General features: G+C 36.6%; 4 protein-coding genes and 1 pseudogene across 7 annotated transcripts; 3 read left to right on the forward strand and 2 right to left on the reverse strand.

Annotated features, from left to right (window-relative positions):
* Nucleotides 1–567: 567 nt before the first annotated feature.
* LOC108846411 (agamous-like MADS-box protein AGL15) lies at nt 568–2,571 on the forward strand. Of its 2 annotated transcripts, none has more exons than XM_018619643.2 (8): nt 568–930; nt 1,111–1,186; nt 1,272–1,339; nt 1,432–1,531; nt 1,624–1,665; nt 1,857–1,898; nt 1,982–2,154; nt 2,293–2,571. In XM_018619643.2, the coding sequence occupies exons 1-8, from the start codon at nt 749–751 to the stop codon at nt 2,408–2,410; spliced, it is 801 nt and encodes a 266-aa protein (XP_018475145.1). In that variant the 5' UTR covers nt 568–748; the 3' UTR covers nt 2,411–2,571. The 2 variants fall into 2 exon arrangements, with proteins under 2 accessions (XP_018475145.1, XP_018475144.1); XM_018619642.2 differs by having other exon boundaries at nt 569–933.
* A 407-nt stretch (nt 2,572–2,978) lies between these two features.
* LOC108846281 (protein ZINC INDUCED FACILITATOR-LIKE 1-like) lies at nt 2,979–6,262 on the reverse strand. 2 transcript variants are annotated; one of them, XM_018619503.2, is made up of 16 exons: nt 5,875–6,261; nt 5,733–5,773; nt 5,556–5,616; nt 5,353–5,455; nt 5,145–5,247; nt 4,948–5,064; nt 4,797–4,846; nt 4,647–4,722; nt 4,359–4,553; nt 4,193–4,280; nt 4,020–4,105; nt 3,837–3,944; nt 3,716–3,760; nt 3,545–3,633; nt 3,391–3,434; nt 2,979–3,268 (listed from the first exon to the last, which is right to left on the reverse strand). In XM_018619503.2, the coding sequence occupies exons 1-16, from the start codon at nt 6,020–6,022 to the stop codon at nt 3,174–3,176; spliced, it is 1,449 nt and encodes a 482-aa protein (XP_018475005.2). In that variant the 5' UTR covers nt 6,023–6,261; the 3' UTR covers nt 2,979–3,173. The 2 variants fall into 2 exon arrangements, 1 of the variants encoding a protein (XP_018475005.2); XR_008943862.1 differs by lacking the exon at nt 2,979–3,268 and having other exon boundaries at nt 3,716–3,768; nt 5,875–6,262.
* A 1,301-nt stretch (nt 6,263–7,563) lies between these two features.
* Nucleotides 7,564–11,107, reverse strand: LOC108845858 (protein ZINC INDUCED FACILITATOR 1). Its single transcript, XM_018619049.2, has 18 exons — nt 10,952–11,107; nt 10,634–10,849; nt 10,371–10,411; nt 10,228–10,288; nt 10,047–10,149; nt 9,851–9,953; nt 9,707–9,760; nt 9,559–9,621; nt 9,410–9,459; nt 9,248–9,323; nt 8,954–9,154; nt 8,774–8,861; nt 8,514–8,599; nt 8,308–8,415; nt 8,157–8,201; nt 7,973–8,061; nt 7,844–7,887; nt 7,564–7,748 (listed from the first exon to the last, which is right to left on the reverse strand). The coding sequence occupies exons 2-18, from the start codon at nt 10,782–10,784 to the stop codon at nt 7,657–7,659; spliced, it is 1,455 nt and encodes a 484-aa protein (XP_018474551.2). The 5' UTR covers nt 10,785–10,849; nt 10,952–11,107; the 3' UTR covers nt 7,564–7,656.
* A 4,822-nt stretch (nt 11,108–15,929) lies between these two features.
* Nucleotides 15,930–17,701, forward strand: LOC108847139 (uncharacterized; annotated as a pseudogene).
* Nucleotides 17,702–18,144: 443 nt separating this feature from the next.
* On the forward strand, nt 18,145–21,344 carry LOC108844631 (cycloartenol-C-24-methyltransferase). Of its 2 annotated transcripts, XR_008943456.1 has the most exons (15): nt 18,145–18,286; nt 18,363–18,464; nt 18,931–18,997; nt 19,133–19,206; nt 19,322–19,406; nt 19,488–19,543; nt 19,682–19,736; nt 19,898–19,945; nt 20,069–20,152; nt 20,246–20,362; nt 20,450–20,533; nt 20,631–20,756; nt 20,855–20,952; nt 21,054–21,194; nt 21,225–21,344. XR_008943456.1 is itself a non-coding variant. In XM_018617914.2 (14 exons), exons 2-14 carry the CDS (start codon nt 18,382–18,384, stop codon nt 21,103–21,105), a joined length of 1,029 nt encoding a protein of 342 aa, XP_018473416.1. In that variant the 5' UTR covers nt 18,145–18,286; nt 18,363–18,381; the 3' UTR covers nt 21,106–21,344. The 2 variants fall into 2 exon arrangements, 1 of the variants encoding a protein (XP_018473416.1); XM_018617914.2 differs by having other exon boundaries at nt 21,054–21,344.
* Nucleotides 21,345–21,406: the final 62 nt, after the last annotated feature.

The raw sequence follows: 21,406 nt of genomic DNA on the forward strand, positions 1-21,406 counted from the left end.
GTTAGGTTAAATTTCTGAGTCATTTGAACATCAAATTTTACTAAATAATAAAGAATTCACTTTTCACTTCTTCAAGCTGTGTAGTACAAAGTCAATCAACTGATCTGTCATCTGTTTAGTTTTACTTTTACCAAGTGTTGCTATGGTTTATACCATCAAATATCAAATACAATTTAAGAGAAATTTTCCATTTTTCATAAGATGTATAACTTTTTTTTAAAAATTATTAGTTGAACAAATTTTAATAAAGTAAAGTTAAATATAAAAAATTCAAAACATCATATAATTAAAAAAGTCAAAAAAACTTATTAAAACATCATCAGATATTTTGAACAGTAGAGAGTATTATTCTTTTTGTTTAAAAAAAAAGAAAAAAGAGTAATATTCTTTTTTTAAAACAATGGGAAAAAGAAGAAGAATCACAACTGTTTTAGCAAGAAAAGGAAACGTGGGTCCCGATGGAACTGGCAAACCCTCTAAATGTGGCAAAAAGGTGTCATGCAAATACTCCGAAATTAAAGAAAAGAGATACATATAGAGAGAGAGAGAGGAGCACGCAAAACAGTGCTCATGCAAACACAAAACACTTATGTTTCTTTTGTACTAGTCTCTCTGTTTTATATATCGCATCCAAATATAGCAATCCTTTTATAGACTGTAATCCAAAAAAAGGAGTTTCAAAATCCATTTTGGGGAAGAGAAAATAGAAACTCCTTTTCTTTCTTCTTCTTCTCTTCTATGCTCAAAGATGGGTCGTGGAAAAATTGAGATAAAGAGGATCGAGAATGCGAACAGCAGGCAAGTTACCTTCTCCAAGAGGCGTGCTGGTTTGCTCAAGAAAGCTCATGAGCTCTCTGTTCTTTGTGACGCCGAGGTTGCCGTCATCGTCTTCTCCAAGTCTGGCAAGCTCTTCGAGTTCTCAAGTAGTAGGTGGTAATTAATCAAATCATTTTCTTGATTTCGTTTTACTATTTGCATGTCTCTACATTTTTTGGCTGCTGAGGGCTTAAGATGTGTTTCTCTTATTAGTGAAACTGGTTCTTGCATGTTTGTTCGGATTCATTAGTCTTAATTAATATCTTAAATCTAATTTTTGTCATTTGATTTTAGCATGAAGAAAACGCTTTTGAGATACGGCAATTACCAGATCCCTTCAGATGTTGTTGGTATTAACTGTAAAGCAGAGGTTAGAAACTCATGTGGTTTTTGCCTAGACTGAACTCAAGTGATTTGGACTGTTTTGTCTCTTGATGCATCAAAACTCTGTTTAGAACCAGGAGGAGAGTACAGAGGTGGATCTTTTAAAGGATGAGATCTCAAAGCTTCAAGAGAAACACTTGTATGGCAACCTAATCTCACTTGGTTCTTTATTCTTTCCCTAACCATCTACCACTCTTGTGTCTTATGGTTTGTCTTTGTGTGTGTTTGCAGACAACTGAAGGGTAAGCGCTTGAATACTCTGAGCTTGAAACAGCTGCAACACCTTGAGCAGCAACTAAATGTCTCATTAATATCTGTGAGAGAGCGAAAGGTGAAGCTAGTAAATATCAATCACTCTTCCCATTCATTTTTCATAAATATTTGCTTTTTTTTTCTTCCGGATAAAAGATTATGTGATTTCAGGAATTATTGTTGACTAAACAACTTGAAGAATCACGGTTAAAGGTAATTCTTGAGTTATATGAAACACTTGTTTTTATTGTTTAGCTTGACGTAAGCTTATGGTATAATCTTTGAGGGGTTCATGTTGTATGTAACTAGCTAGTGTGCAGTTTATTTGTCTTAACTGGGTATGTACCTTATAACATAGAGACAAACTCAAGAATTGATCTTCCAGAAAATTTAAACTTTTGCAGGAACAGCGAGCGGAGCTGGAAAATGAGACCTTACGTAGACAGGTGAATGAAACCCCATGCATTCTTATAATTTTGTCTTCTTTCTCCGACTACTACTAATTAATCATCATCATCTCTTGAAATAGGTTCAAGAACTCAAGAGTTTTCTCCCTTCGATCAAGCAACACTATGCTCCATCCTACATCAGATGCTTTGCTATAGATCCTAAGAGCTCACTCTTAAACAACAACACTTGCTATGGTCACATTAACTGCAGCCTCCTCCAGAACACCAACTCAGATACAACTTTGCAACTAGGGTATTTGATCCTTTTAACTCTTAAGCTAGCATTTTGTCCTCTTCTAGTTATGCATATGCATTAACACTACTAAGAGAAGAAAAAAAAAACACTAACTGCAATAATTAAAATATCTTACATGTGTTTGTTTTCTGGAAGGTTGCCGGGGGAAGCACATGATACAAGGAAGAACGAAGGAGACAGAGAGAGTCCATCAAGTGATTCAGTGACAACGAGCACAACTAGAGCAAGTGCTCAAAGGATTAGTCTAGTTTAGAAATTAATATTCTATCTGAAAAAACAAAAGCCAAAATGTTCTCTGTTTAACCTCGCTCTTTGTACTTTTCTCTTTTGATTAACTAGTTTGGGAGTTTTAATATTCCATAATCTGTACAATTAACTCTATGCTTTATTAATTAATCACTAGCTATTAAAGCTTGGATCTGGAATCACACATGTGAGTTCATTGCTTTCCAACTATATATATAATCTTTGAATAAATTACCAACAAAGAGTTGGCATAATGTATTGAACTCTTAGATTACAATAATATAAATCTAACTGATCATGAGCTCAAATCTTGTTCGAAGGAGTATGTTGTTCTTAAAAAAATAATTAAATTACATGAGTTGAGTTTCGTCATAGAGAATGTACAAAAGTCGATGAGGCAAAATCTCATAAGAAGCTATGTACAGTGAGATCCCACTCTATTGAAGAACATGTAATTGTCGGAATCTTCCTACTTCATTACACAACAACATCAACACAAGAGAAACAAACAATCAATGCCCAAGTAGCAATAGAATGCGAATCACGGATAAAACATGCATGAAGGAGCCGAACCATGATAATGACAAAGGTGAGACTGTTAATGTTTTCACTCTATAGTTGTATTATAACATTATAACAAGCGTTTTTCGTACTCTCTTTTAAACAAAAAATTCTGATCTATATAACTTGTCATCAGTCTAAATACAATCTAACATAAAAATACAAATCATCGGATGTAATTTGAATACTATCAAAAATCTCATCGACGTCTACTGTTGTGTACTTTCAGCTAGAAATGGTTTGAACGTCAATATAACTCCGAGTGCCAAGACCGTATTCAGAATAAAGAAGACCATTTGTGTGCCTGCACATTCAAAAGAGAACCATTTGTCAAGTTTGAGCCATGCACTCATGTGAGCTAATGAGCACAACAACATCAGTACTGCACAAGATGACGGATATGAATATGAAGACTCTACACATTACCAGGGAGAAAAGCAGCATCTTGACGTTTCTCGCTCCATGAATAACTGCCACAAAACCCCAAAAATGAGTGAACATGTGTGACAAACCTATAATACATCGCTTAACAAACAAGTTCTTGTAAGTTGATAAGTTGTGTTAATTTGAATCATATTACATGATTCCTGCTGCTGCTGGACCTATTGCTTTGAAAAGAGACATCCCTGTCATGGCAAGCCCATTAGCTGCTCCTCTTTGGTCTTGTCCCTGTTTTGTCATTAAAGAACGAGGCACGTTAGTCTTAGTTTCCAGTGTTACCTAAATTGTTAAACGTTCTGAAAATACTTACGACAGCATTGTTTTGAAGTATGAATAAGCCAGTTACAGCAGAAACCTGCACAACTGTTGAGATGAGATACTAAAATCAATAATTAATTACACATTCTTCTAAGGTTATCAGAGACACTTACGCTTAAAACATTCTTTGCTACCGATGCACAGTTTACCGTCAGGGTAAGGGCTAGACCAGATAACTTTGCTATTAGAGGGTAACTTGATAAGAGAACTAAACCCAAACTCTGTTAACAAAACAAACACGAGATTAGAACATGCGTTACTGCTTGCAGTAAGAACAAACAGAGGATAGTGGTTACCCCAGATATACGTGTAACTATGATTGGTCCTAAAAGCCTCTCCGCGTAAGAGTAGAGTGAAAGCTGAAACACAAGGAGACCAAACCCTAGAAAGAAGTAGTAGTAGTGTTTAGGACAGAACATAACAGTTAATTTCTGTTGAAAATGTTAAGCACTAAGAAGTATGAACACACCAGAAAATGCAAGAACAGAACCAACATCTGCAGATGAATATCCCAAACCTCCGTATTTCGTCGGACTATTTGCCCACAATGAAAAGACCTAACACAAAGAAAGAAAAAAAAAGCTGAAGATGGAAAATAAAAGAAAGATGACTGGTGGAGGAAGTGGGAGTCAAACCTCTGTGTAAGCCATATCATGAAGTGAGAAGATGCAGTATACGATAATAGATGAAATCAATGGCCAGTTCTTCAGGAGAGATGTTTTTTCATTTCTCTCTGTCACATTATGAGACTCAGGGTCATGAGACAAAAGTTTGATAGACTCATCATGTGATGCTGCATAATCAGCAACCTTGTGATTGTGCAATGTTTCCTGGAGAATAAGAACAACCATTTATAGGCTTAAGATAAAAACACAGTAATTAATTAAGGATTTCAATGGAGTATGAGACGGTAAAGAGTGTACCGGAATCCGGAATGAGACTATTGTCACCAAAAGTGCAAAACAAGATATTACTAAGCAGGGCAAGAAGTAGGGAAACCTGCAGTATGGTTTATAGACAATTGAGACTAGTTAAATGAAAGTGAAGAGGAGGTAAGGTAAGTGATTACTTACTTCCCAAAAACCGATTCCTCTGAGAATAAACTTGGATATTGCTTTGCAGGCTACAAGGTCCAGAGATTAAACAAGAAGCAATCAAGAAGAGTGAGAAAGAAAGGAAAAAAAAACAATATTGAAATGCATTTTTTTTGTTGATGAAGAAGACCTGAGCAAGAAAACCTCCCATAGCAGGGCCAATGATGAGTCCAATGCCCCATGCTGTGCTTACAGCTGAGAGTGCTAAACCTTGATATTCATCACGGAATATTTCTATTGCGTATGCCTGAAATTTCATCAACATTATAGGGTTGATGAGCTTCAAGAAGTTAATGGAATTAGTATGGGAGGAAGCAAGGAAACGACCTTTATAGGACCAAGTAAACCATTGAAACTACCGAGGCAGAACCTGGTGATGATGGCCATCCAGAAATTTACACTTAGGCCAAACAGAGTATTGAAAATGACCCTATGACAATAAAATTTTGAAGCATTGTTTAGATAAGAAACAAAACAAATGTATATGAGAGAGAGAGAGAGAGATGAAAGAATCAAGAATGTAAAGATTACTAACACTGACGCAGTTCCTATGAGGATGACTGGTTTTCTACCATAACGATCAGCCATAATTCCCCAGATGACAGATGTTAACGTTCGTCCGAGCATGAAAGAACAACCTTCAAAGGTAGACATCGTTACTTTGTACACTGAAAATAGCCTAAGGTGGTCCACAACTTGGTTATATATAACCAAAAAAATATTAACATGATGGCTCACCAACAAATCCAGCATAGAATCCAATGTCCTCTTCCTTCTTTGCTATGTCAAAATCACTAATCTACCAACACAAAAAGCACACCAGATATTATGGTTACAGATCTTTACTAATCATTACCAAAACTCAACTAATTAAGTACGTGTAACAGAAAGAACCTACGTAAGTAAACTACTCACCATAAAGTAAAGGAATGGGAAAAGAGAGGAGATGGGCAGAGCTGAAACGATGAAACCAAAACAAAACAAAAAAACTATTTGTTAGACAAAAGAAACATGTTCTTCTACGTAACAGTATATGGTATATGGAGAAAGAATGTACCGGTGCAGAGGACGATGATCCAAACGGAGAAAAGCTCGGAGAAAGGGAATCCTCGGCGAGATTTTTTCATCTGATCAACCTTGCAGCCAGGGCAATGCTCACGAAACTTATTATTCTCCAGCAAACATTCTGTATACTCTTCCGCCATTTTTTTTCAAAAAATCAAAACCCACCTCGGGATCGAAATTAATCCTGAAAATTTTGGGAAGATGCGAATGTGTTTGTTTTCTTTGTATGGGAGGGGAGCAGCCAAGATTGTCACGTTCTCTTATAATTCTTCTGTCAAAACACAAATGACGGAAAATATATTTTATTATAGGATCCGCCAGGGACATGTGAGTATGTTTTATGTCAGCTTACGAATCTCTTTCACATATATATGTTTTCATTAAATTTTCAGGGCAACAAATTAAAATCTATTTACTCCTCACCGTTCAATCATATAAAATAATAGGGCCGGCCGTCCTACTGAAAAAATTAACAAATAATTTAAACAGTTAGGGTAAATATTCAATATAAATTGTTATTATTTAAAAATACACATATCAGTTCAATTTTGAGCATGTTATGGTAGCTGAAGAGTAAATAAACCATGTAATCTGAAAATTAGTTATGATTTTGTAAAATAAATATTAGTTGTTGCTTTTCAAAATATGATTTTCTTCTTTTAATGTTAAAAGGTTTAAGATGATTTTCTTTTGTTAAGTAATCTATGTTTTAGTTATATAGTAAAAATTGGACGTGATATTACATCATTTTTTATGATTTTATGGAGTTAGATGACCATAAAAATCTGTGAGATTCTTTTTCACTTTTACGATAGATTATTGTTGCAATTTTATTTAAGTTAAGATGTATAATTAATTTGAGTGTTATTCATTCCAAAATTAATTACCTAATCACATAAAATCTGTCAGGATTTAGATAAAAATCTTTTCTAAACTTTTGTTTAGATATTAATATCAACTAAGTTTATTCAAATATTAATATATGAATGTGTTTCGGTTAATTAGTTAAGTTAGTATTTTTTTCTTTTGGCAGCTGTTAAGTTAGTATTTAAATGGTCCAACTATGACTCATGTACAGTAAACTTTTAGAATGAATCTAATTTAATAGAGTAGATTAGTTACCTTTATTCTGGTCAAACGTTCCTTTTTATGTGGTAAATTGTAAATGACAACTTTATGTTTTTAATCTCCACGTTTTTTCATTTTACAAGTTTAAAATATACTTTCTTTTCTTCTAGTTTTGACTTTAACGCATCTCAATTCAATAATTTCGACGCATCTCAATTCAATAATTTTTTGATAGTATTCAATACAAAGCAAATGGACAATCTAGTTAAATGAAACTTCTATGTAATTTATCATTTGTTGGACTAGAAGTTTCATTTAACTTCAACATTTGAAATCAAATCCATATAGAATCTTCCGACTATTGGTCTCTCATATGCCAATATATCCGGTAGATCTGATCCTTCACCCAACTACAGGAAGCGTTTTAAAGTCCCTGATGAAAGCAACCACCACGACTCAACCGTGCAATCGATTTAGTAATCCAATAGGAACAGTATCGTACTTATATTGATGTGCCTTATTATGTCATTGAATGTTTCTATGATCTTTTGGTCGAAAATCAGACAATCGAAAAACAAGAGTAAAATAAAAAATAAAAACTGAAATCCTAAGGTTAGTGAAACTCGATAACTTTTTATTCAATCTAAACTTATAATAGTCAACGAGTCACATACATTTTTCTATCACCAACACCAAAAAATTAATTTCACCTTCTAGCTATTGTAAGAAACGGCTTGAACGTGAGAGCTACACCGACCAGGACTATCACATTCAGGACGAAGAATACCATATGCGATCCTGCACACGTGTTATTTTTTGTGTTTAAGCATAAGTATTATTTGAGCCATCATAAACAATGACTATTGGCTAAAAAGAACTTATGTGCATGATACCTGGTAGAAATGAGGCGTTCAGTCTCCTCTCGCTCAACGAAAATCTGCCATCAATAAAAAAATTGTGTTCAAGACACTACTACTGCTTTAAATCCACGTAGTATGTGCTCATTCAGAAGAGTCACTTACAAGATGCCAGCTCCAGCTGGTCCAACGGTCTTAAAGAGAGACATCGCAGTCATAGCGATTCCATTAGCCGCCCCTCTTTGCCTCTGATCCTGTTGTTTTATTACACAAAAATAAAGTAAGTTGAAGTAAAGAGACAGTTGATGCACTGGTAACAAAAGATAAAAGAATGTTTTATTTGTTTTACCACAGCTTTGTTTTGCAGGATCAACAAGCCGGTTATGGCAGACACCTGAAAGGATATCAAAAGCAGCAGAGAAATATTTTAACATGACATTTTATTACTTTATATGTAAGGAGAAAGAAAGAATATGATTAGCTTTTGCATTTGGACTTACACTTAGTACATTGATGAGGATTGATGCACAGTTCAGCATTAAGCTTTGACTGAGACCTGATAAGTTAGCTATAAATGGATAACTCATCTGTATTGGTATCATCAGTGCCTGAAAAAAATGAAATTGTCAGAGATCTCTCTTTTGTTGCATTCAACTGCCCACTACTTATAGTACACAGATAAGCAGCAAAGAGAATATTAACTGACCCCAGCAAAACGGGTTACCAGCACAGGTCCTAGCAGTCTCTCGGCCAAAGGATAAATAAAGACCTGGAAGCAGAATAGGCCGACACCTAAAGCAGAATTGTTGATTAGTAATTAATAAGTAAAAACACAGTCTCAATTTCATTAGTAAGAATTCTACCAAATTCATGATTGCTTAACTCTTGACAAATTTAAATCATAGCAGACTCTAGTCATCATTAACACACCAGACATGAAGAGCAAGGATGTTCTGTTCTGCATACCTGAGATTGCAAGAACTGTACCGACATCATTGGTTGAGTAGTTCAGACCTCCATATTTGCTTGGACTGTTAGCCCATAAAGCAAATATCTGCATAATCAGTTTCCAAAGTAATGAAGATTTTTCTTCAGACTTAAAAAAAGGCACAAGACAATGAAGTAACAAAGGATTCTAATACTTACCTCAGAGTATGCAGTATCATGTAGACACAACACGCAATAGACAATGATAGATGACATTAGTGGCCAATTTTTCAACAGAGACCCTTGAGAAGCCTTTCCTGTCTTCCCGGTAGAAGCAGTAGTTTCACTAGCTGCAGCTTCAAGTATTTCGTATGAGTTATCCTGTGAAGTGTTGTCCTGCTTATGATTGTGCAGTGTTTCCTACACGGAGAGAGGCATAAAACCACTCACTCGTTATAGAACTCTAATGAGAAAAATATTAGTAATAAAAGAAAGAGTAGACAAAATGAATACCGGAATGAAGCAGCATAGGACTGTCACAACCAAGGCAAAAGCTGATATAGTAAAGCAAGGCAACGCATATGGGAACCTATCATTTCGATTCGCATATTTAAATCATGAGAATCCATTGTATCCCTTCCAAACTCTAAAAAAAAGAGGAGTAAGAAGACACACCTCCCAAATAAGGATTCTTTAGAGAACACATTTGGATATTTATCTGCCGGCTGGATTCGGAGAACATTGAAAGGCATTAATCAGACCGGTATAAAGCTTAAAAAAGAAGCAAGGCGAGATGGAGGAGACGTGATAGCCTTCAAAATTACCTGTGCTAAAAAGCCTCCTAGAGCTGGGCCAATGATCAGGCCAATGCCCCAAGCAGTACTAACCTGAAATAGGTAAAAGGTACGGAGCAGCGGCATGAAACCAACAGTCAAAACATGTAAGAAAATATTAGACGCAAGAAAAGCTTACAGCTGACATTGCTGTTGCTTGATACTCATCACGAAATATCTCTGACGCATATGCCTACACAAATTCACATTAAACAATTAGATATTAGAAAAGTCAAAAATGGCAATCTAGTGAGCAGAACAAAAATGTAAACCAAGTTGTCACCTTCATTGTTCCAAGCAAACAGTTGAAACTACCTAAAAGAAACCTCGTGCCAATTGCCATCCAAAAGTTTAAGCTCAAGCCAAAGAGAGCATTGAAAACAGCACTGCCAAAAAAAAAAAGAACAACATAAGCAGTTAACTAAACACGAAAGGGAGATAGATACCATAGTCAAAACAATTTTTTAAGGATTACTAACATGGAGATAGTTCCCAAGAGTATGATCGGTTTCCTTCCATAACGATCAGCTACAACCCCCCAGAAAACTGACATTAGGGCTCTGCCAAACATGAACGAGCACGCTACAAAGCAGAAAGAAGACATTAGTGCATAGTTATATAACTTATAAGTGACTGAGGAGATATATGACTCCTCCTCACCTATAAATCCAGCATAGAACCCAATATCTTTCTCTGTCTTTGCAACACCAAAATCCTCAATCTACGCGAAACAAAGAAGACATATTAGTGTCTTGCAAGGGATGTGGTATGGCTATTAAGCTCTGTAATCAAAAAGTACGCACCATGTAATAGAGGAAGGGATACAGTGAGGAAATAGGCAGCGCTACAACACACACGAGTCAGCCAAACATTAGCAGGAAACAAACCAATTAGCCAATCATTTTCGCTAATCTATTGATCGAACTAGTCAATGTCACGTTTTAATAAACAAAACTATTCTTGTCCTTCCGACATTAATATATATATATATTCCGACACAAAACTCATATAAGAGACAAAGTTTAACAGAATGAAAGCGGTTTGAGAAACAAAGAAGCACACTTACAAGTGGAGAGGACGACGATCCAAACAAAGGAAAGCTCCAAATAAGGATATCCTCTCCGGAGCTGCTTCATCTTCTCGACCTTGCATCCAGGACATCCCTCGTGGTACGTCGTCTGCTTCTCCAGCAACGCCTCATTGTACTCCTCCGCCATTTATCAGCAGTCTCCGATTCAACTCAGGAAAATCACAGCCTTATAATTTGAATGAGAAGAGTAACCTAAGAAGCAAATATGGAAATAAAAGAGAATTAAATGTAAAATAAAAACGAAAACGGCAATATAATATATTTCATAACCGTAAAGGAAGATTCAATGAGTACCACACAGATTCTCTCTATCGTCCCTGGAGTAGAAAGACAGAGTCGGTCATGTAGCTGAATACATATCTGTATTAAGAGTCTCTCTATATATAGAGTGGAGCTACAGGACAAAAAGGTGGTCACACACAAGTGTTGTCATAATAAGCTTTAAGCTCTTCAAATGGTTCACGGACCTAAGGAAGGTCCTCTACACCCCGTTCTGTACAATTCACTCTATCAATTCTCTCGCAGACAATTACGAAACTAATTTTCAAACTTTTGAAATATAGTTAGTTTAATTAAAAGTAATACGTAAATCTTATTTTATATACGTATGATAATATAGTTAAGTGATACAAGAACCGTAGGTAGGAATGTTTTTTGAACTCACATGAGAGATAATGGAGACAGGAAGAAAGAGACAATTGAAAGTTCGTGGATAGCACAATATATACATATATATATATATATATAGTCTAAACAATGTTCTCGGCCTCATCTACTTGGAATGCTTTGTCTCACTGTGCAAATCAAATTCCCCCACATGTATATATTATAATGCTTTTGATTTGCGTACATTATAACGTTATTGTGCACTGGATATATCTTTCTCTCTAATGTTATTTCAACAGTAATCGTTTGTGCTGTTAGGGGTAAGTTGCATCACCCTGCTTTGAGATAACTTTTGATTCTAGAGCGACTTAAATCTTGATGCACTGCAAGGAAGATACGTTCGTGGAATTTAATATCCTGCCTCGGAATCAAAACTGAAGGCTTTTGTAACTGAACTAGCGCGCCTCAAAGGTCGAATAGTCTACGTTTTAACAAAAGTCTAAAAACACTGATTATGTAATGTATATCTATGACGTCCAACGCCTGACGTTCAGTGCGTGACGCCCTTAATGCTTTGAGACTATTATTACGAATAGACTGCTTTTACTAGTTCCATGGATATAGATATAGACAGTATTGTACTTGAATGACTCGGTGTGTTTTGTTGTTCGTCCAAATCCGAGAGTGATAGGTGTTTGGAAAATTCCACGTCAGCGATATTAGTGGAGCCTATTATGAGGAGCTACAGACAGAGGTTCGCGTGTTGCCCCACACAGCTTGCCTACAACAGCGATAGAGATGGTAATCATGGACGAAATCATGGATCTGGCTCCCCAAGGATTACCGCATATGATATTGGGTCGAGATTTTTTAGGACCGCAAATTAGCAGGCCTCGCGAGACTGAGCTTTTTGTGGGACGGGACGAAGCGGACCATACATGATTAGTGTTGTCCAGTGGGTCGGCCTGTAGCGGGCGGGTTTGGGCGAGAGCTTTTGGATACTGCAACCCGCGCGGTTCGGGAACCGCTCGACGACGAGGTGGCTGCGGTTTGGGACGAGACGGAACTACCTTTTTGACATTCCTATACACCTAGATCTCGCCTAGGCTCCGAATAATCCAACTAGTCTCTAATTCTTCTATAAAACTTCTAGTTACCACCTAAGGATTTCTTGAACATTGTATATAATTAAGTTACTTGTTCCAATCATAACATAGGTCAAATACATTTGGTCCTTTCGTTAAACCTGTATGAACTATTCTGGTCTATATTCCACGTACAGTCGACGCATGGACTACCTTACTAACATCATTAATCATCATAAATATCAAACGAATGTGCTTCTTGAGCCCATATAAAACGACAACAAAAGAGTGTTGTTCCAAAAATATTTGGTCTAAAATTAAATGACCAAGAACTATCCGGTGCGAGAACTAAGCCATCACCACCTAGACGATTTCTAGAATAATTTGTTCTTCTATAAAAAAATTACAATTGGTGCACTACATTGTATCGAAACAAAAGTATATTAATACTTATGGTTGAATATCAATATTTGTGCATTGTCCAGTTGGATTAGTCTTATATAAGGTTTGCAATATATATAGATTTCAGTCTTATTTCGGTTGGCTTTGGTTGATCTATTTCTAAAAAATCATTCAAAGTAAATATATCATCCACAGTTCAGAGTTTAATCGAATCATGATTTTTCAAAGAAATTCAGGTTTCAGAAATATAATAAAATAAATAATATATATATAAATTACTTATTCCAATCATAACATAGGTCATATGTATCGGTAGTAATGTCATATCTGCATACAAGACTAGGGTGTATATCCCACGTACATAAGTAGCATGTATTATCATGACCATCACCATCTCTGTCGTCATCATAGATATTAAACCAATGCGATTCTTGATCCCACTTAAAATTACAAAAAAAGAGTGTTTTGGCAAAAAAAGCTGGTGTAAACTTAAATGACCAACTACCCAATGGTTCAAGAATGTGGACACCGAGATCATCATCCTTAGACTTACAATGGACTGTTAGTTTTGAGTAAAGTTTATTGTAAATCTGCACCGTTCTCCCCTCAATAATACCACCAAACTTATTGGTAATCTCCACTGTTCTCCCCTCAATAATAGTTTCTGCACGTGACACCGTCAAATGGATGAATAGGGATATGACCACCACATAAACTTGCCATTTCTTCATTTTTGCTACTTTTTTTAAGTTCAAAGTGTATTCTAGGAATACTATTTGTAGTAGTACTCATAAGAAGTCTCTGATAAGCCTCATCTCGTTTTTGATTCTATTTGGAAATTTTTAGGGTCATGGTACAATGTATATTGAAACAAAAGTCAAAGCTAATACCTAATCAAAACGTTACATGTGCATATGATGTATTGATGTAACGTTTTGATTAGGTATTAGCTTTGACTTTTGTTTCAATATACATTGTACCATGACCCTAAAAATTTCCAAATAGAATCAAAAACGAGATGAAGCTTATCAGAGACTTCTTATGAGTACTACTACAAATAGTATTCCTAGAATACACTTTGAACTTAAAAAAGTAGCAAAAATGAAGAAATGGCAAGTTTATGTAATTCATTGTCTAGTATTACTACAAATAGTATTCCTAGAATACACTTTACAGATTTTATATTAACAAATATATAAAGATATTATCCCATATGTAATTCATTGTCTAGTAGATGTGCATCTCTACAAATCTTATCATAAAAGAAAAATGATTAATATTTTATGAAGATATTTTCCCATAATTATGTAATTCATTTGTTTGCAAAACAGACACTACGTCAAAACTATTGGTTAGAAATCTTGTAATATATGGTAAGCTAAAAAAATATTTGTGATTATACTGCCAAATAAAAATGTTGAGATAAGTTTGTAAGACAGCAAAAATAAATTAAATGTTTTTTTTTTGTCGGCAACTTTACAGACTCATATAGACTCTGTAAACCAAATTGGGTGCTCTGTATCCATATGGACGTTAAACGACGTCTGTTGCCTCACACCACGTGCTAAGCTATCCGCCTTGATGTTTTGCGTCCTTGATATATGAATAATCTCCGAGCTGTGAAAACTTCTTTTGAGACTCCTGATGTCTTCTAAATAATTTGTGAAAGCCGACCATTCTTCTGGTTCCGAAACCATCTTCACCAATTGAGAACAATCCATTGCAAAAGTAACATTATATTGCCGTAAATTCCTCATGCATTCCATCGCCCAAATAAGAGCTTCAACTTCCGTATGTAAAGGGGATTGACTAGCCCTTGTATTTCGTGCCCCCAATAATCCTTCAAACCCTTCCAAAGTGCTATACCATCCATGTCCTGAGAAGGTATCCCCCGCTTTCCATGATCCATCAGTGAAGCACCAGCGTCCTGATCTATTCGGTATAGTTAAATCAGTTGTTTATACCACATGCTCCTGTTTCTGTTCTATTTCTTTCTGGGCATCCTTCCAAAGTACCGCCTCAGTCATAGCCAGTTTAAGAGTATCCCTTGGGTCCGCGTCTAAATTACTAAATACTTTATTATTCCTCCCTTTCCATATGTACCAAAGTATCCACGCAAAGTGATGATCTTCCATTGTTGGTTGGATCCTCCAAAATAAATGATCCATGTTGACAAACAAAGATTGTCCTGGAAAGCTTTCTGAATGCGTTGGAATATTTGATAACACCCAAACTTGAACCGCTGGTGGACATTCAAAGAAAACATGGTTTATGGATTCCTCGGATGCGCCACATCTATCACAACCAATATCCCCTTTAAGACCTCTTGCTTTTAGTTTTTTCTTTACTGCTATACATCCTGATAACAATTGTCATAGAAAGTGTTTCATTTTCGGTGGGCACCGCACTTTCAAGCAATTAGCTTTTAGGTCAGTAACAGTGGGTCCGAACTCCATTATCCCACCGCCTCGGTCTGGGTATGCCCGTTCCAGTTGATATCCTGATTTAACCGTACATTTTCCATTTTTCGTGAAGTGCTAGCCATCCCGATCAGTTGTTTGAGTCCTACTTAAAGGTATGCTTGCTACAATCTTTACATCCTCGGGTTCCAATAGTTCTTGTAAAGCCGTTAGGTTCCATGATCGTGAGCTGTCAGTGATGAGACTGTCAACCGTAAGATCTGGTAGAAGAATATTTTGTTTTTTATTTGCTGGTCTCGGGCGGTTGGTTGGAAGCCAGGGATCATTCCATACTGATATGGTTGATCCTGATCCCACCCTTTTGATTAGTCCTTTGCTAACCAGAGATCTAGCAGAGATTATACTGCGCCAACTATAGGAAGACGAAACTGTAAATAAATTAAATGTTTACAGATCAAATATATAGGTCCGAAACTTTTTATTCAGAATAATCTTATCTTATATATTAAAACTGAAGTTATGACTACTTTCATGTGTGATATTTTATTTTGGACAATCTCTTAGAAAATCATCACATTTATTTATTATATCGTTTACTACTACAATGAATATAATCACCATATATCAAACAAGTAATAAAAGGAGGATATAATATAAGCCTCAAATAGGCGGTTCACGTCAGACAGAAGAAACGGCCAATCATGTTATATTGGTTTGCCACGTCATAACTGATTTCAGATATTGGGTTTCAAAAAATTTCTATCGATATGCCCATCAAGTCCACTTATGGAAAGCATCGTAACCTTCACCTCACCGACGCGAGATCCTTCTTCGTCATTTTCTCCAAACCTTAATTTCGTAGATCGTTCGTGAAATCCTTTCCTCTTCCTCTTCTTCGATTCCGTTTCTGGTCTACGATCAATCAGTACACACTCTCACTTTGTTTCTCCCTTTAATCTCATTTATGGATTCTCTTCTCTACTCTCACTCCGTTTTTCTTTATAAAACTCTTAATCCGAGTTTTGTTTCGATCAAACTTGGTTGTCTCTTCTCATTAGTCTACTGCGATGAGTTCCTACGTAGAATCATCGACGATTTCCGGTGATCCTAAGTCGAGTAAAGCAAAAGGTGACGATGCGGGCTCCTCTTCCGGTGCGAGCAAACACATCGGCAGACCCGGTCCGGCCTCACCATCGGTGATCCCAACTCGGAGAAAGCAAAAAGGCGATCAACCAGTTTCAAGAGGCTCGAAAAGAGATGATTAAGGTACAAAACAAAAACAATATAAGTCTGTATGTCATTTTAAATAATCATATTACTTTGATGAGGCAGTTCTGGAATGAGAATGAGGATTTGTTGAGTGGAGGGGAGTTAAGAGTGAAACTTAGATGAGGTTCAGGATAAAAAAAAGAAAAAAAAAAAAGCAGGGATAAAAGCTATGGAGTTGTGTTCATTTTGGGAAGGACAAGTTGGAGATGTCGAGATCGAGCAGAAAGTCCTTAGCTCTCCTGAAGTTGGTACGTACGTTCCTTCAATCTTTGTTTTTTTCTTTGTTGAAAAATCATATTACTATAATAATAATAATAATATATAAACAGGAATTGGACCGTATGTGGAAGTACGTTCTACCAAAAACGTTCAAGAACTCTGTTACTCACTGATGCTGTGATCTTCGTCCCGAGGAAGCCCCCCTCGAGTATCAGCAGCGAATCATTGCTGGCTTCTGCTAAGAACGAACTAGCTGTGAAGATACTTAGCAAAGGCAAACAAGTACCTAATGACCCTGTTGTTGATACCCCAAAAACCCGCCAAAAAGGTCTCTCTGCTAACAACTTTCTTGAATTTCAAATTCATCAAACAAAAAGATCTCGATGTAGCCTCTCTGTGTTAAACTTAATAACTATGCAGGATGGGAGAGAATGGTACTGCAAATCCTGTTTCTTGGTCCTTCAAATCTCTTGGAACCAAACGCAAGCTTTGCACAGATGTCACAGAAGCTGATCGTTTCTCCCACTGTTAAGACTCTGGTCTTTAGCAAAGTCCCTGAGAAGGTGAGGGACTGGATCGATGAGATAGCGAGTGAGTGGAGGTTCAAGAGGATAATACCAGCTCATTTCGAGGCTCCGGTAAACGCAGGGAGGTCAGAGTTTCTTGCTGCGTTTGGGTTTCTCGATGATCTTCTAGGTGAAAGATACATAAACCGTCCTCCTTCCCTCTCTATTCTCTTCACTTCACTGATGGGTAAAGCTGCAAGCTACTTTCCTCCGGATGACATGAGAACTCTCTCTTCTCTATATCAGTTCTTAGTCTATGTTGGTGCTGTTAAAAAGACTGTCTCTGGTAGAAAACGAAGATGATGGAATAAAAAAGTGTTTTAAGAATATAGAAACGATTTGGTACAATGTCTTTGGATTACGTTCGAGGTAGGATTTGAATGTTAACCCTTGTACCAAGTATTTGTTTGAGTTTTAGTGTTGGTGGTCTATAAATGAACAACTGTTTTTAACACATAAATAACAATTACCAATATCTGTCCGTTACAGACACATCATAAAAAAAAAGGGAGATAAAACACTTAACTGTGAGATGTGCTAATCAGGGAACAATGCAACCAAAACCTGCACAAGAGAGTATATTATTGCATATGCACAATACCAGATTTCTTTTCAGGCAAACTAATTTTCCATAGACTTTTGTAACACATTGAGAGGTTAGCAACCTTTGTCTCTTTATGGTTTATCAATTGTAAAACTGTTGTAAAGAAATCAATAAGGAACTCAAAACTGATATGGTTCTTTGTTGATTACGGGAAATCTTTGGTTTAAGACTTTAAGTTCAAAATTAGTTCTCGAATCACTAATGGCCCAAAAGAATACTACTTACTAATAGTTGGTGGGCTTTTATTTGATTTGATAAAAAAAAAGAAGAGAAAGAAAAGTTAATTGATAATACGGTAAATTCACATGTGTAACACTCTTTGCCACGCTGGATTTTTGTCATCATCTTAGCTCTCAACAAGTCTTAATACTTTTATAGAGCCGAAGCCAAAAGTCAGGTGAGGTGTGCCTCTTGTTAAGCTCCACTTCCCCACTACTCTCTCTCTCTCTCTGCATCTCGTAAGTCGTCTACTTCTACGTCGTCGACAATATCTTCTTCGGCTTGATTCTCATATATCTGATTCTGTGATTGCAGATCTCAGTTCGGTTGCACAATGTCGAAATCTGGCGCTATGGATCTCGCCTCCAACCTTGGTGGAAAGATTGATAAATCCGATGTTCTCTCCGCCGTCGAAAAGTACCTTTTCTCTTCTTTTTTTTTAATAACTAACTCTCAAACGCATCATCGTGGAAAACTCATCGGTCGTTCGTAGTTTCATTATCACTTAATACAATTTTGCGTCTTCTTCTCATGCATAATATCGTGAATCCATTCTATTATTACGAAAATTCATCTTCTCTCTCTTTTTTACCAATCAATGCTTTGAATAATAATCAATCGCCTGTGTTTGGAACTGAGAGATGGTCCCTCTCCTTTTGGCTGCATCTATTTAAATATATATATATATATATATATATATATACACACTTTTGACCTGTATTTCACTCTATCGTCACGTTCTCAGGGCCCCGACTCTTGTTTTCTTTTTCTTTTTAATCTCATCTCCCGAAAATGTACAAGTGCATGGATGGAATCAATGTGATGATTAGTGTTCTTGGTGGATATTATTACTAACTTTTCAGTGATTCGACGATTCTCTCAGGTATGAGCAATATCATGTCTTCCACGGCGGAGAAGAAGAAGAGAGGAAAGCTAATTACACTGACATGGTAATAAATCCTAATTGCTTGATGATGACAAAGCGTAATATGCATTTTGAATCAGCTTATCGTTAGTGTAGTAGTAGTAGGGGCAGCAGGTACTGAAGTTAATCATACTGACAAATAATCTCAAATCATGTTCAGGTTAATAAGTATTATGACCTTGCTACTAGCTTTTATGAGTACGGTTGGGGAGAGTCCTTCCATTTTGCGCACAGGTAACCTTTTCTACTACTCTGTTTGTGAAGTTCTACCCATATATCTTTCTTTCTTGCACCCACAGATACTTGTCTAGCTAATATTTAATTAGCATCCGTCTTTTTGGGTTTGTAGATGGAATGGAGAATCACTTCGAGAGAGTATCAAACGTCACGAGCACTTTCTTGCTCTTCAGCTTGGCGTCAAACCTGGACAAAAGGTTTGCTTAAGCTCTCGAAATTAATGAACCCTTTCACCATCAACATGCTCATTCATTTCCTCCTTTTGTATTTCTGAACAGGTACTGGATGTAGGATGTGGAATTGGTGGACCACTGAGAGAAATTGCACGATTCAGGTTAAAAGTGACTGACCACACATACCCAAAAAAAAAAAATTTATTTACATACTCTCTACCATTAGTTTTTAAGTAGATGTCATGGTTTGGAATATATTTCAGTTTTGTCAAATTGTGTTTGTGTTTGCTCTGCTGCAGCAATTCATCTGTTACCGGGATCAACAATAATGAATACCAGATCACCAGAGGCAAGGTAACATATCTGTATTATGTGAAAGACGATGCATTTTCTTTCATTTAATTGGTTCGCTGGAATCTCTTGCTAGTTTTATTTCCTGTGTCTTATACGACTATATCTGGTATTTTTTCGTTGGTGTCGCTTATAATTCAAATTGGTATTCCTCTTCCTCGCAGGAACTAAACCGACTTGCAGGTGTCGATAAGACATGTGGCTTTGTCAAGGTTAGTTGAATTCAAGTTTCTTGTGTGTTGTTATTGCATAAGTTGTAAAATCCTGCGTTTGATAGGAGAACACCTTGTAACGAGGCAACGTGATGAAGGTGTCGTCCTTTGTTAATCTTGCAGGCTGACTTCATGAAGATGCCATTCCCTGAAAACACTTTTGATGCAGTTTATGCTATAGAGGCAACCTGCCACGCACCTGATGCAGTATGTCAAATTTCTAAACATCTATTTGTGTTGTTTTTTCTTCCCTGCATTTATTATAAGCATTACGATTCGTCATTATGATTTCAACAACAGTATGGATGCTACAAAGAGATCTACAGGGTGCTAAAGCCGGGGCAATGTTTTGCTGCCTATGAGTGGTGCATGACTGATGCGTTTGACCCTGATAACGCCCAACATCAGAAGATAAAGGTCTAGTTTGGTCTCTTGCATCTATATCCATATTCTGTGTCATCTATTATCTACAAAGAATACAAACAAAAAGCCTCCACTGTGCAGGCAGAGATAGAGATTGGAGATGGTCTCCCTGACATTAGGTTGACTTCAAAGTGCCTAGAAGCTCTGAAGCAGGCCGGTTTTGAAGTAAGTATCATCTAACTACAGATCCTCTCTATTTCCTAACGCAAACAAACATTTCAACATCTAAAGATACTACTATCATATGCTTTGCTTGACAAAGGTAATATGGGAAAAGGATCTGGCCAAGGACTCGCCAGTCCCATGGTACTTACCTCTAGACAAAAACCACTTTTCGCTCAGTAGCTTCCGCCTAACAGCTGTTGGACGATTCATAACCAAAAACATGGTAAGAAGAAAAAACTTGCTCTGCCTCGTATGCCATTTCTCTCACCAACTAATACTGTAGTCGTTCATATATCCCAACTTGTCGTTTCTTATTTATAGGTGAAGCTCCTTGAGTACATAAGACTGGCACCTAAAGGAAGCCAAAGGGTTTCAGACTTTCTGGAGAAGGCCGCGGAAGGATTAGTCGACGGTGGAAGGTGGGAGGATCCCAACTTATATAATATCATTCCCCTTGAAGATTTAAAAAATAGATCTGTTTTTCCTAAGGTGAAAATGCTAAATCTGTGTGTTATAACAGGAGAGAGATATTCACGCCAATGTATTTTTTCTTGGCACGGAAGCCAGAATGAGCGTGATGAGAGATTGATGATCATCGTAGGTCGAGTGAAGTTGACAGATTTTTTCAAACTTGCTATTTGTTTGTTCTGTTTCATCTCCTTTTGTTGCAGTGTTCCTTAACAAAGAAACCTTTGTTGCAACTTGTTTTGGATAAGTCTTAACATGTCACGTGCTGCAGCTCTCTGTCAGTGAATAACGTCAAAATATCTTGGAATTTTTTATCTTTCTATTTTAGATCTCAGTAACTCTTTTTGTCTGACTTCTACCATGATCCAAAAGTGGTACCACTTCCACAAACAGACGTGGCCTTTG

Source organism: Raphanus sativus, chromosome 3, assembly GCF_000801105.2.
Source record: "Raphanus sativus cultivar WK10039 chromosome 3, ASM80110v3, whole genome shotgun sequence".
NCBI classification, from domain to species: Eukaryota; Viridiplantae; Streptophyta; class Magnoliopsida; order Brassicales; family Brassicaceae; genus Raphanus; species Raphanus sativus.